Source organism: Enoplosus armatus, chromosome 11 (genome assembly GCF_043641665.1).
Source record: "Enoplosus armatus isolate fEnoArm2 chromosome 11, fEnoArm2.hap1, whole genome shotgun sequence".
Classification (NCBI taxonomy): domain Eukaryota; kingdom Metazoa; phylum Chordata; class Actinopteri; order Centrarchiformes; family Enoplosidae; genus Enoplosus; species Enoplosus armatus.
This window is the reverse complement of record NC_092190.1, coordinates 7,537,559-7,553,229: the sequence shown is the minus strand read 5'-3', so window position 1 is coordinate 7,553,229 and position 15,671 is coordinate 7,537,559. Positions and strand designations below refer to the sequence as shown.

The window sequence follows — 15,671 nt, the reverse complement described above, 5'->3', positions numbered from 1 at the left end:
GGATTGCATGTAAATCAGAGGCAGGTTTGTTATTTTCAACCAAGTGGCCATCATACAAAACAAAATGCTTCCTCCCCCTCAGCTGAACTTTTTACGCACTGAGCAGCAATTTGTATAATCAAGTTTGTATAATCAGTAATAAATGCACATCGCTCATTTTTAATTATCTACACATGTGGTCACGTCATTATGATCGTTAAAGGCCTAATTAGAGCTATCAACCAGTGCTTGAAGGTATGCACATGTTTACACTTGTTTACACTGGATGCACAACGCCAACACAGCAGGCACCTTGCACACTAAAGTTCCCAGACCTTGTCTCCGTAGTCTCCGCTTCCTGAGGCCGAAGATGCGCACTTTAGAGAAGATGTCGACCAGGTTCCCATTGCAGAGCCCCTTGTTCTTGTTGGGGCTCTTCCTCCGTCGGTTGGTCGAGGGGCGGTCTAAATGCTGCTCCCGTGCCTGCCTCTTCTGTCTGATCAGCCCACTCGCGATAGCAGCAGCCATGGCTCAAAATGTCACAACTGCTCGGGTCCAGTCTGCACACGGAGCACAGACTACACAAACAGCCGCCTCTCAGAGCTCGCAGCCCGGGTCACAGTCCCATGGTGGCGGCTAAGTGGTCCGTTCCGGGGTGTCAAATGTCAAATATATATATATATATTTTTTAGGAGCTGGTTTTCTTTTTTTGTCCAAATACTACATGATAGTTGCGATATTAACAGCTGTCATCATCACTCGAAAGATTCTTGCACATGATGGAAAATGAGATCAGTTCATGCGTAATTCCACACATGCATCAATAACCACAGTCTTGATGAAGGGCTATGCCAAACTCACGCGGACCGAGATGTCAGAGGGTTTGTCATACCTGCACAGTGATGTTTTTGTTCATTGTCTGTGACATGTTCAGTGGCATCGTCTCCTTAAATGTCCAATACCGGCTGCAGCGTCCTCACAGCACGTTCACCGACTCTTCTCCTCCGTTCTCCCTCCGTTTTCTCCTCCTTCTGCCAGACGAGCTGGCTCTATCAGGAGTCGCTGTTTGGGCAGCGGCGGGGACGCCTGTGCATGTGCGCCGGCAGCGATCAAGCCAAATACAGGCGACTCCTACGGAGATCAGCGCTCGAGTGAAGAAACAGCAGCCCGGCCGAAACGAACTCCAAGTTTGCAAGAAGCAATCCGCGACAGCGACCCTGCGGTGACTGATCAACTGTCACACACTGGGAGATGGGAAGAAATACGCAACCGTACAAGAGTTAGAAATCGATGCAGCAGGCTAAATGAATGCAAACTTGTATTCCAACTACCTGCCAGATCTCGCTCTCAAAAACAGATTTTCTTCACCGTATTCCACAACCACAACACAGGCGGCTGGGTGCGACAGGAGCCCGGGAGAAAAAAAAAGCATAACCAAAGCTGATCTAAATCCTGTGGAGATGACGTCTGCATTGTGTGACAAGCTGCATACAGATATATCAACTTAAAACCGCCGGCGATCAGCAGGCGACCCAGCGGGTCTTCCTACAGAGCCCACGGCGTGCGGGATCCATGTAAGGCGACCAGTGCGTAAAGGGAATAAGTAAAGGGACGCCACTGATGTACAGCACTAATTATTTTCCCACGCTCAAAGAAAAAACAACCCCCGAAAGGAAGCGGTGGTCACTGGCTTCAGTCTATATACCCCAGATCAACAAATCCTCCCCATCAACAAGTCCTAACCACTCGTTAGTACACGCCTGAGTGAAGAGGATGCCCTCCCCCACTCCCTCCCTCCCTCCCTCCCTCCCTCTCGACCACCAAGCCCCTGCTTGAAGGGAAATGAGCAGCTGGGTAGATGGTAAGATTTTATTCTTGAATGCTTCAGTTTGGGCTCTTCAGTACATTTACTGTAAAATGAGAGCTTTTGCTCAATAACTGGAAGTAACTACACAAATGATAATACAAAGGACTGCTGGCAGAGTGGCATTTCTACATTTTCACCTCAGTGTTTCAGTCAAATCTGCATCGTTTCAATTCAATAAAAAAAATCCAAGTCGATTACAACGCCTTTATGTTCTACCTCATGAGGGGGAATACTGGTCACTGTGGTCAAGAAGCCCATTCACATTGTTTTAATTGGAGCCCTTCAGACTGCGCGCTCCATTTGCGCTTTGTGGTTTCAGCACCGCGGACAGCACCGCACAGTGACGGAGGGAAAGGCTTCCTCGAGTCGGACATCAAAACCTTTACTTGAACGTCCACAGGGGACTGCGGGGTATCTCGTGTGAACCACAAGCAACTGGAGAACCACTTAATGCTCCACTCCACCTAATTCCTCCATGCAGACGATGGAGCAGACAATAAAAGCCGGAGTAAGACAACACATTTGATCCTTTTCTTGTTTGGGGCTTGAATATCATCTAAGTCTCAATCACAGGCAGAGAAATTAAAACTCAAGAGAGCCATCTGCTGTTTGTGGCTGTAATTAAACATTTGGGTTAATAGGGGACTGGAGCGCTGTATTGCATTGCCCTGGTGTGCGTTCATTCTCCGCACGCCAGACGCACCTGTTGATACCCAGCTGTGCTGGATGTAAGATGGACGGGTTGAGCTGTCAGGCACACAAGTATAGAGGGATCATTCTTATTCCATCACAGCAAAAAGTGTCACAGACAGAAGAAATGATAGCATTGTCCCTGCGTGGCAACTGATACCACAATGCATACAGACTGTCTCATAGATGCCTTATCAAATTCACATTTAAGGGTATTCATGATCCCGCATATTTAAAATCATGCTTCGGTATGTGCACCGGTGGTCAGGTGACCCCCCCCCCCCCCCCCCCCCCCCTTCCTACACTCAGTCGAGCTCCAGCTGTGGATGCACTGTTTGTGTCCCGTGGCTGTTCAGAAGCCTCCTGCTCTGCGGCGCTGCAGGAGGCGCTGCAGTTTATCTCTCCAACCAGCAGCGGACACTGTCAGCTCAACAATGGTCCCTCAGCCACAGCAGCAGCACTGTCACAGCACCGTCTCTGAGCCGAGCAGTAACGGCTATTTAATCGATCTTCTTCAATAGCAACCATGCAGGGGCGGGGTACTTGGCATTGCATGAAAGTAAAATCGCAACTCACAGGAAAAGAAGGAATATTTTCCTGCAGGTTTAGCAAATCTTGTTTGTATGTTGCTTAATACACACAGTTAATTGTATGAACAGGATTGTGATGGTAATATTAGAGCCTCTTCTGCATAAGTAGACAAATCCCAGTTTGGAAGAAGAATTTGACACATAATGCTCTTAAAAATATGAGACAGAAGTGAAAGACTGTGCTACAAAATGAATTTGAACGAAAGACAACAAAAGTCATGAAACAGTATGCAGTAGTATGATCTCATATTAGGCATACAATAGCATTGGTGTGCTTGAGTAATGCCAGTATCCCCATCATTTCTACAAATGTGGCAATGAAGGTTTGGGTTAATACTGGAGAGGAGAGGCTTTGCACTGTGGATTTTACCTTCTTAATCACACAGCATGGAGGTTGAACGCATGGACGGTCAGACAAGCCTTCTTCACAGACATGCACATGCAAAAAGCCTTACCACAGCACATACTGACTGAGCAAAAATAAAAGTTTAGAGAATGCTTCTATATCAAACAGATTACAATGCAGGGCGTCAAAAAGCACATCAAAACCCTGTGAAATATTCTTTCACGAAGCAAAACAAGGGCGCACATACCTACATTTTTTTTCCTCCTACATGTGAACGAATGAGAGTCCATTGCAGTCCCATTCCAAGGCCCTCTAAGCCAAGACCTTTTCCTGTGACTTCTAATGCCCCATTTATACTGCCCCTTGTAGGACATAATGTGGTTACGTTGAACTGACAGTCTGCCCCGAGCTGTTCACATTAATTTGTTCACAAACACTTTAAACACTTCATTCATTCTTTAAGTTGGGTCACAGAGAAAGGCAGTTAGATTAACACATTTGGACATTTCGCCCGAGACCAGCCACAAATGAAAGAGGACTAAATGTTGCCGCGTGATCTAATTTACAAGAAATTAATCTGTTGCAAAGAAGACTCGTGTGAAATATGGTGCATATGGGCTTACACTCCTCTATTATCAATACATTCTGGACGCAGAATACCAGAGACCATAATACCATCCACAGCTGTATGGAAAGAAAGGAGACCCAAATGCACTAAGGTTCAGCGAGGCAGAATCTGATGCAGACTTGTGAAGCCACAGCCTCATCAGGTCAGAACATTTTAATCCAATCTCCTCTGAGGAAATTACATTACTGTTCGTTAGATGTCCTGCTGCCGAGGCAAAGCAAATGTCACCCGTTGGAATGGGGTAAACAACCCCTTTGATTATTGCTATTACTTTGCTTGAGGGCCGTGTTCTTTTATCACCCGTCTTGATAGGAAAAGCAGTCAGCACTTCTCAGGCCCAGTGAAATAAAAGAAGCTTAACTTGCCGGAATCAAATCACATTGCATTATCAAAGACAGAGAGTTAATTTAATTTGAGATGAGTAATGATTTTGCTTAGCTGGGATTTGTGTCATTTTCTTTCCTCCCTTGTCCCTCTCTTCCTCCCCATGCTTCAGCTGTTTAATCATTGAATATCATGAGTCCATCTACTGAAGCAATAAAAGCTTAGAGAGCCTGCTTATGGACTAAGTATTCTGCAGTGCATGTGTCTCATTTGTTATGATGAGTCTAATAGGCCAAGCTAATCAGAGAGCCAAGATAGACGAGTACACATCAAGTGCTTGTAAGAGGGAATAAAAATGGAGAGCTTTTGTTAAATGGCCACAAATTAAGAGCACATGGTGAGGCCCTGAAGGTGGGTGAGGGCCAGAAAGTTCAAGGGGTTGTTATAAATCAAGAATATCCGCATTAAATATTGTGGTGAGTTTACTGTATAGTGAGTTTGCCCTTTTAATAGTGTTAGCCAAGTGTCTACTGAGAATTATTAGTCAAGTAAAATGTATTTAAAGAGCACATTTAAAAACAACTGATTTTGACAAGAGTGCTGCAGAGAGACTATTTTAAACAGTCAAAATAAAAGCAACCATATTAATTACTGTGGAGACCAAGCCACATCATTTTCTTTTAAATTATAGTTGAGATCCAAAAGTTTCCAAAGACGCCAAATATGTCAGGCTGAATTTGGGGGAAATTTGTCTAAAGTTATGCACATCTAGAATATTTCCATTTGATGGAGCACTACAGCCATTAAAAACACAGAGTCTTGGGGTTTGAATATTTTCCTCAGTGTAAACATCATAGAGCTGGAACAAGATGATACGCAGAATATGTAAAACACAGTCAGGCATTGGAGAATAAGATGATTATAACTACTTTAAAGCTGCTTAAAAGCGAAACCGTCAGCCAGGGAAAAGGCTCCATCACCTTTGAATTTTGACTGGAAAACGTGGGACGGCGAAAAGTAACAAGATCAGAGGGGTCTGGAGGTGGAATAGAGGCTGACGTAATAGGAGATACAGTCCATACAGTGTCTTTACAGTGCTTTCAAACTTAGCTTTACTACTTTATACTTTTATAGTGGATTCAAAGTGTCCCACAATTCAAAATAAAAACGAGTGTAAAAGCGACAGTCAACACCATCACGTATTGCACAGACCGAACAATTTAGTCTTCTACATAGACGTCCTTGTGAATACTCGAATCATTCAGATACAGCCGATGTGACATGAAGGCGTAGCATTCAGTTCTTGGACTGGAGCTTTTCTTGTGACTATTGCTCCTTATTTGCGAGGGGCTATTACCTGCCCCAGTCTCATAACATGCAGGTGAATGTATGAATGCACGAATGAGCTGGTGAGCGATCAAATGAGAGGCAATCCAAGTGTTGTTTTATTGCCTACTGCACTGTCAATGAATAATATATTTGAAAAGGTTAGAAAACAACCCTGGAGAGATTTAGTTCCAAGCGAGCGAAGGAGCAGATACATTAAGTCTGCTGCTCACAGACCTTTAAATAGCTTGTTCATCATCTCATGCAGAGTGTCATAAAATCATTTAAATGTACATCACATAATCGCCGCTAGGTGCACTAAATATGCCACCAGAGAATATGTATAGCCACATTACAATATGTCTCTCTGTTGTGAGCATGATGGAGTGTTGCCCGTCCCCCAGGAATGAGATTAGAGTGGGCCTGAGCTGTGCAGCCCTCCGACGGAGACATTAATGAAACACAGTGGCTTCAAACTGTGAGCTCCACTCACAAATAGCTTACTCCCAGATAAAAAAAAAAAACTTAAGTTAACACTTATGTTGCTGAGCTACAGTAAAACAAAATCAACCACATGAACAAATCAGAGAGGAGAGGTGGAGGACGGGCTTGTGGGAAGGAATGATTGGACATGCTGTTAAGTTGGGGGGGGGGGGGGGGGGGTCACATAATGACATCTTGATTGAATTGTGAGTTTCCGTGGTTATAAGGCTAAAGGAGCCACCTAATTAAGTCTTCTTGGTGACCATAACTTTGGACAGAAAGGTCAATTGGTGAAAAAAATATGTGGCTGGGGGCTTTTTTTGCCATCTACTCTGACTTTCTGCACATTTTAAGAAAACCTGGTTACAGAAAGTGGAGGGAGGCACAATTGGGTACGAGTGCCAGTGATTAAACACAGCCCTGTGGCCCCCTCACCAGCAGTGATTGGTTAACTACCGGATAATAGCCCAAATCACAAACAACCCCAGTTATATGGTGCATAATTTGGTATGAAGCAAAACGAGGGTGTTTAAGGACACTAATGTGAGCAAAGAGGCAAATATAAAGAGAGGGATGCAAATACAGAGGAAAGTCACACAGAAGGGACCAAAGGCAGACATGCAGACTCAAAACAACCCTGTCACTATTCACTGAGGAGTCAACATACTGGTCACACATATCCTCTCTCTTCTCTCTCTCTCTTTCTATCAGTCTTACACACACACACACACACACACACACACACACACACACAGCTCCATCCTTTGATCCTATTTTAAGTCTGCAGCAGTGATGGAATGTGCCTTGTCAGCAGCACTGCAGAGTGAGGTTCCTTGGAGAAGCCCTGGGCAGTGTGGGAGAATATCAATTAGTCCAGACCCTTCTGGCAAGGCCTGCTTCCGGAGCTGAAGGCTGACACCAAGTGCGTATAGGTGTGTGTGTGTGTGTGAGTGCATGCTTTATTGTTTATTTCTCAGCGAGCAAAAGTGTCGATGCATGGGTGTGTAGGTGAGCAAAGGCAGTGTGTGTGCCCACTTGCAAATGCATAGAGTGCATAGGTGAGCGCATTAATATTAATAATTTTCTGATGCAGGTGAAGGACCTTAATAGAATGGTAATGAGGTTGATGTCGGGTCAAGCCAAGCTCTGTTTGTGAATTCAAAAGATGTGATATGGGGAAAATCAGGTCAGTGAATGCTGCTGTGGATGTAAAGGATATCAGTTTGGTTGAGTCTGCAACACAAGCTTGCAAACGCATATTTTAAGACAAAACAAATACATAGACGGAGCCGGCAGTGACCTTCAGGTGTGGTCAGTGCCTTTTTTTCTAAACTGGCTCCCTGTCAAGCTGCAGTCCACAGATGGACCTGTGGGCTTCTTACGCCTGCATTCACATCAGGTATCATCAGAATCCCTACCTACATTTCACAACATTACCACTACTGACAGCTTCTACACACTCCTGTCAAATGGCCACACACACACACACACACACACACACACACACACACACACACACACACACACACACTTCATAAAAACACATATACAGAAGCAGGTATTCTACTTAGAACAAGCACAAATCAAATAGCTTGGAAGAGGAACCAGGCTTTGGACAGGCCACACAGATATACAGATAGATGTTCCAAAGGAAATCCAAAGTGTTTACCCCTTCAACCCTAATCCGTAAAATAAAACACACACCTTCACACTGAGCCTAATCCTAACACGTACTTGGCCTAACCATGACCCCAAATGAAACCCTAGCCTTAAACCTAAACCTGAGCCCAGACATAACCAAGAAATAACAGTTTGAGTGCAGACCTTAAAGGAATAGTTTGACATTTGGGGAAAGACCATGCTCATGTTTGAGAGTGGTATCAATCTTCTCATCTAACTTTGGGTAAGAAAAAGAAAAAGCATATTTCCCAAAATGCCAAACTATTCCTTTAAGGTCTGCACTCATACTGTTATTTCGTAGTTATTCTTCTCTGTCAAAATCAGGTTCATCCTGATCATGTTATTATTGTGAGGACATTTGGTCTCCCAAGTCTGTATGGATGAGTGTTTACATGCTTTCTGTGTTTGTTTCTGAGTGGTGCATGAGCATGTAGGTAAGCAAACACAGTGTGTAGGTCTGCACAATAATAATAATCATAATCATCATCATCTGAAGCAGGGAAAGGGCCTGAGCATACAGTCCTGGGGTTTGATAGAATGGTAATGAGGGAGATGTCAGGTCAGGTCAAGCTCCAAATCAAATCTGGTCTGACCACACTCAGGCCCTGTACAAGGGCCAAAGCCGCCTCTACCTGCTGAGGAGGCTGAGGTCCTTCCGTGTGTAGCAGCAAACTGCTCCGGACGTTTTATGACACTGTGGTAGCTTCAGCTATCTTCTATGCTCTGGTCTGCTGGGGGGGGGCAGCATGGACAGGGACAGGAGGAGGCTCAATAGACTGATTAGGCGAGCCGGCTCTGTTCTGGACTGCCCGCTGGACTCCATTGAGGAGGGGGGGGGGGGATGTTAGCCAAGCTGACATCCATCATGGACAACACCTCTCACCCCCTGCACGAGGCTGTGGGGGCCCTGCGCCGCTCCTTCAGCAGCAGACTGTTACACCCACGGTGTAAGAAGGAGCGCTACTGCAGGTCGTTCATTCCTTCGGCTATAAGACTGTTTAACTGCACATAAATCTGTACATACTTTATATTTTCCGTGTATGCATTTATTTTTGTCCCCCATATCTGTATTTATTATTTGTATATTGTTTTTCTTTTTTAAAAAATACTTCTAATTATTATTGACACAGTGCTTGTCTGCTGTGTGTTTCTGCACCTTTCTGTCTTTGCTGCTGTGACTTGTAAATTTCCCCGCTGTGGGATTAATAAAGTCTAATTTAATCTTAATAATAACTACAACAACTGCTATAACACAAAAATGTGGCCACACAGTTTAGGGGCAGACAGAGACCAAAATGATGAGTTAAAAGCAATTTAATGCTGCAAAGAGCTGCGAAATGTGATGAGTTTTATATATTAGAAGTACCAATAGACCTTTGACATTTCAAGAAGGGTGTATATTTGATTCAAAATATTGCTTAATGGAGCTTTTCAGGAATGAACTACCATACTGGAAAAAAAGTGGACTTCATAACCATGCATTGCATATGAATTATAAACATTCTTTATTACAACATGACAAATGTCCTCTTGTTAATGAAACCATAGCCATAAAAAATAATACCTCCATGAAATATTATGTCTAATAAGTGTGTTTCACATCGCTCCTGTTTTAATGTTTCCTTCCTCCGGGTCTATTAAGGTGGGCTCATGTGATATGCACCATAGATCTCCAATGAGACGGTGTGTGAATGGGACCTCAGCGACCTCTGATTGACAACAGCAATAAAGTTTTCCCCAAGAGACAATGAAAGACTAATGATGTCTGTAATGGCTAAAGTTATGACGCTAATCGTCATTAGCTTGGGTGGCGCTTTGGCTGCTGTGACCCTCTTGGCCCTGAGAATAAAGTAAGAAAAAACAGACGATGCCCTGCCACTGCAGAAATAATGCGTGTGTGTGTGTGCGTCACACACTGTGAGCTAATGGAGGTGGAAGGGGGACGAGCAGCGCGGTGATTCGTCTGAAGTGACGGGGGTTAATACTCTAGTATGACAGCAGTCATTAACCGGCAGACATTACCCCACACTCAGACACCCATTAACACCGTCACAGATCAAATGTTACCAAAGCTCAGAATACATCAAGTACTTCTGTACACGTTCTGTATCGCAGGATCCACTCAGTCTTACAGACAGTGGAGTTACAGTTGGTCTGCGATCCCTGATGTGTCATTTCAGCTTTTTTCATTTTAAGTTTTAACTTATTTAGCAGACAGTTAAATTTGTATTGTGCTTAATTTAGGATCAGACATTGCTAAGGTATTAGCCTATATTTTCTGTCATATTTTACTACACATGATATCTTCACTTTTATTTCAGTTATTCTAATAACTATGGTCAACACAGTCACACACCTACACACACACACACACACACACACACACACACACCCACAAACATGGAAAAATACATATTTGAATACACACACACCTAAAAATCACCCGTTGGAGATTTGTACATGAGCTGAGAAAAATTCCTCATGTAGATCATTTGCTTTCAACTAATTTTCAGCAACATTTGGCCAGAAGCCAGTGCAAACAAACCAATTAGCCAAATTATGTGAGGTACAGATCAGAAGCTCCTTGGAAAATGCTGCTCAAAATTTTACAACGAAACCAGTCAGGAAGGTCTGCTCCGTGTTGACAGTATAAGGCAAGACAGTTGATGCTACTGTAGCAGCACTTGTACCTTGCAGATGGATATATAAAAACTTAAGGGAAAAGAAACTTTATTGTCTCTGAAAAGTTACATTTAAACAATCTATGTTGTGTGGATAAAAGTTTAGTGTGTGAGCTGAACAAAACTGCCATGTTCAGATTGTATGGTGGTGAATTAATTGATCATTAAATATGTGCAACATAAGAAACAACCCAATACTATACAAAAGACAAACTAAATGAAATGAGGGCCTAAGATGTAAAGATATAAACAGTGTTTTAAATGTTTTGTATGTGTGGAACAGATTTGCAAATGCAGGCATCTTACACAGAGGCACTCTGGAGCATATTCATACTATGAGGTCATCTATTTGGCCTCTGTTTATGTTTCCACAACTAACTAACTCTTGGGGCTTGTAGAGAAAGACATCTTAAAAGGGTTTCTCTGAGATCAGCTGGGTTGATTGTAAAATTGAACATAATGTGAATGTTTTCAGTTAATCGGTACTTGTATTAACAGTATCAACTCACTGGAATTTAGTGTCGTTATGACTGGAAATAGTAAAGCAGCAAAAAATATTTGCCAACTCAGAACATTGTGGCTCCACAAGATCACTGTAATCACTATTCAGGTGAATGTGGAGTGTTTTGCACCAATAACGCTTACAGAAAAGAGTAACTCACCGGTGGATCATGTCAGTATAAATGATCATGTCAGTGTTGCTCTTAGCTTGATGTTAGATGACACACATTGCTGGATTGTTTGTTTGTTGGCAAGAGAGTTGAATTCATAAACTCTTGGTAAACTGTCAAACAGAAGTGCACAATTATCCAGCTCATTTGCTACATCTGTTTTGTTGCAGCTACAGGCTTGCAGACAAAAGTGTCACGCCAACTTCACATAATCTGCAACTGTTTTAAGAATGAAGAATAAGAATGAACATGCAGCTCCTGCTGGGGTGATTTTGACCCTCCTGTCATGCTTAAATTGCTACTTACAAATTGCTTTACTACTTTTCAGCCACTAGAGCGCAGTACAGAGCTCAGCAGGACACTGCTGCAGGATTACAGTGTTGATCAAAGAGAGGCAAACTGCTCTGCACAGAGAATATATTCTGTAGCTCTATTCGAAAAGTCTTTCTTTCTAAAACGAAGGTTACAAGTCTAACGATGGTTTCTACACTGACAAAAAAACAAAAGAGTTCCCACTAAATGGATCCCTATCAACTTCAATTTGCAATTGGAGCAACACATAGTGCTTCGTCCTATGTTTAATTCACCAGATCTTTTCACACTAACATGCCAGACTGTTACTTTCCTAGAAATCTACTCTGACTGTAACCACTATATTTACATTACGTATCTTCCACTGCATTTAGATAACCAGCTGGCGAAGCTATACACTGAACTAAAACTGGAACACTTTACAAGAAACAAAACACTCTTAGTCTTAAGAAAGCCAAGATGCCCTCAAGTGGCCAAAACAGGCCACATCACTGAAGATGTGTTCGGACGTGTGTCTGATAATGACATCCCCTGGTGTCCAACTCTCAATTGATTGATAGATAGACCGCTGATTTGATAAACTATTAACTCACAGAGGTTCTGACAACATGATGAAAGCAGTGGTGAACTCTATGTGGAGTTATGACCTAACTAGAGGAAGTGAGGCTGTGTTGTGAGCAGTAACTAATATTAGAGTTGGTGTAGTGATAAGCCATAATGTGATTGTGGGTTTCTGAGTGCTGTAAAAGATTAATTGATCCCTTATTGCCTACTGGTATCTGATACATATATATGTTCTGTATGTATACTCCTCATAAATTCATGTGTATGTGCATATGTGTGAATGTCATAGATGGAAAGAGAGAGGGAAACACAGTAAATATAATGTCATAAATAAAAGATAGAAAAAAAGGACATTTGTTTTCATTTCCATATGTTATGCAATGGAGGCACAGAGGGCTCTATGATGTATAGATCAGAGCCTTAGGACACAGTTTCCAATAGCGGTCAGTGGTGCATCCTGCACACACACTAACTGAGCTGGTCACTGTTAATGTACACAGCCAGATGACCACAGTTGGCAATGTGTTTATGTGTTCTTGATTTAATGTAGAAATCAGACATTAGCCTCTACCAATGACAGAATTACAAAGATGTAAATAATCTCAGTCTCAGTAATCTCCACAGGTTAAAGGTCTTAGAGAGCTCTTCTAACCTGCACATAAATTGCGCAGGTTAGAAGAGAAAGTAGTGTCATAAGAAAAGCAGGTGATGCAGAAAAACAGTGCAGAGACGAACAAAATCAAAGCTTCAACACCATGTGCTATGTTTATGCCCCAAGGGCCTAATTAACATATATGCAAATCAGGATAATGAAATAATAATGACAGATATGTAAGCTTTATTAAAATGGAAGGATGAGTACCTTTAAGCTGTTTTTTACTCCGTGTCAAACTGAAAGATATAAAAGAGTGGAGGAAAAGATAAAAAAGCCCTCTGTCAAATAGTGTTTCATTTGCATGTCTGCTGTTAGGGCCTAATGAGAAATGACACATTTGTAATTACAGTGGACTATAATTAGCTAGTGTGTAAGTGAGATGCCAGAACCCAAGTCTTCATGACTGGGCTACACATGAGGGAGGGTATGTTAACCCATTTGAAATGTACTGTGAGAAGAAAATTACTTGAAGTTCATGCAAAAAAAAAAATTTATTTAATATTGTAATTTTCTTTCCACATGAAACAGCCGGTTGGGGTGGGACTTGATTTGAGAGCTCAAAAATTGGCAGGACAAAGCCTGCAATGTGGACATCGATGTTGGCCTTCACTGTACTGCTGGAGCTCACTCACCTCCTCCATCACGCCCACTTACAGAGGAGGTGGAGGAGGACGCAGAGGAGGGACATGTTTTTATCTTGGGCTGCAAGATATTTAAGATCGAGGTTTTGGCAGATGAGACAACAGCAGATGATGTTGATGATGGTGTTGCAACTTAACACATCTGACCTCATATGATCGCTGCTACGGCCTATTAGCTTCAAGTGATACTCCACCCAAAATTTATTTATCAGCATAAAACACCACACAACTTTGTATACTAGAGAGGTGGTTGTTTACTTTCATCAGCTTGAATTCATGTTGATTCAATGGATGGATCCTCCTGCAGCATAAATCAACTTATTCGTAGACAGTGTTGGAAAGTTATGTGCTTAAATACAATTTGGAGGCACTTGGACTTTGAGCATTTCCATTTTATAACACTTAATCCTAGTTATTATTTACATAATATTTAAATTGTACTTGTAAAACATGTCAGTTTATGAAATATGTAACATTGCTATAGATTGAACAATCCAGGAGTATATAAAGTAGTTACAATCAGCTCCCCCTCAACCAGCTACTCCATTAAAATGCTGCTTTAATGTCAATGCATCAACAATAATCACGCAATATATAAAATATCCAATAATATAATATATTGTATATAATAACATAACGTATTTAAAGGGGACATTCTGCATTTTTAGTGCTTTAACTTTTGATACTTTAAGTACATTTAGTTGATAAAACTTCTGTCCTGGATTTAGAGTATAGGACTTTTACAGTACTTTGTAACAGAGTATTTTTACATTGTGGTATTGATACTGTATGTTCAAAACATACATCAAAATATCATTGTTTTTCCAAAATACGGCTGAATACATATCTTCTCTTGGAGCTTCCAGGAGGACAACAGTGCAGCAAAGAAGCAGAATATCTATATTTTGAAGATATATATGAGTGGCTGGAACAAACTAGGCACATAGATGGATGGTGGGAAAGTGGACTGATGCTGCTGCAGTGGCTTCAGGAGCTTCTGTGAATGTTTTGATACTTTTTTTTGACATGAAAACTTAACACCCTTGGAATCCATTGTACCCACATGAATTCAAGGTGACCATATCTGCTGCTCTTTGTGAAGAAAACTACAAACTTCTCACAGACAGCGTTCAGGCTGACATGGGGTGAACATTTGATGGTCAAAAGAAAGATTTTGGGTCAAGCATAAGACCAGCAGGTTTTATATGAAGGTCACCCAAAAAAATTATAGGATCACATTTTATCTGGTGAAATTCTGGTGAAACAAAATGGGTCGATTTAAAAAAAGCAGCAGTCTTTTTGGAGGCATAATGATGACTCCAGACAACGAAAGCTGGTTAATGTAAATTTTTCAAGGTAATTTTTCTTTTTACATTGAACTTTCTGTTATGCTGGTTTTGCACATTACTACACCATTACCTTTTGCACTACCATTTCTACTAAAACCAAAGTTTTGCACTATAACTTATATTACTCCTATTTCACTGATATTGCACATACTGTACATATTTTCTGTGTGTATACATGTATATATACACATAACTGTCTTTCTTGTAAAGATAATTACGTTTTCCTTTTTCTTCCTTTCTTTAGTGCTACTTTTATATACTTTGTTCTATGTTATGCCTATTTTACTGTTTTATTCTATTCTAATTTAAATATGTATTTATATATTTTCTGTGTGTTGAGCGTGGAGGGGGTTATAACTGCATTTCATTGTGCAATCCTGTGTCATAAAATGTAAAATGACAACAAAACTGAACTTTGAAAAGCATGATTTGATATAAGACATCATGTACAGCAGGCAGCCTACTGGCTAAACCATCAGTCAAAATAGCATCACACAGTGTCATCACAGCAATGCATTGTTTGTGATGCAAAGCATGTAGCAGGTGACTGTGGCAAAGCGGTGCCTATTTCCCAGAGGATGCATGTTTTTCTGTTAAACCGTTGTTTCAGTGTTTTTCCAGCCGATAGAGGAGCTGACCTTTCGACACAGCTCTAAAAATAGCAACATCCTCAAATAAAGGGGAGCTCCTGGGAAAAGTAAGATGCTTGTGAAGTACAGGTGCACACAAATGTCTGCACTCACAAAAGCTGCTACACACATGCAAGCACATTAGCACACACTGCCCTCTCCATCAGCCCCCCTGACACCTGGTCAATTTCTGCTCAGGGAAATGTGCTCCTTTCCTATCGACGAGCTCGAATTAGATTGGTTTAACTCATCTGTC

General features: G+C 41.7%; 1 protein-coding gene across 3 annotated transcripts in view; it reads right to left on the bottom strand.

Annotated features, from left to right (window-relative positions):
• fgf14 (fibroblast growth factor 14) overlaps positions 1-15,671 on the bottom strand; it is a 95,777-nt gene that overhangs the window by 31,267 nt on the left and 48,839 nt on the right. Inside the window, exon 1 of one of the 3 annotated variants that reach the window (XM_070914125.1) lies at positions 315-507. The exons of the other annotated variants lie outside the window; for them this stretch is intronic. Within the exon in view, the coding sequence (XP_070770226.1) occupies positions 315-507 (193 nt within the window). Of the gene's footprint in view, positions 1-314; positions 508-15,671 lie in introns of those variants that run through there. 3 annotated transcript variants of the gene reach the window in all.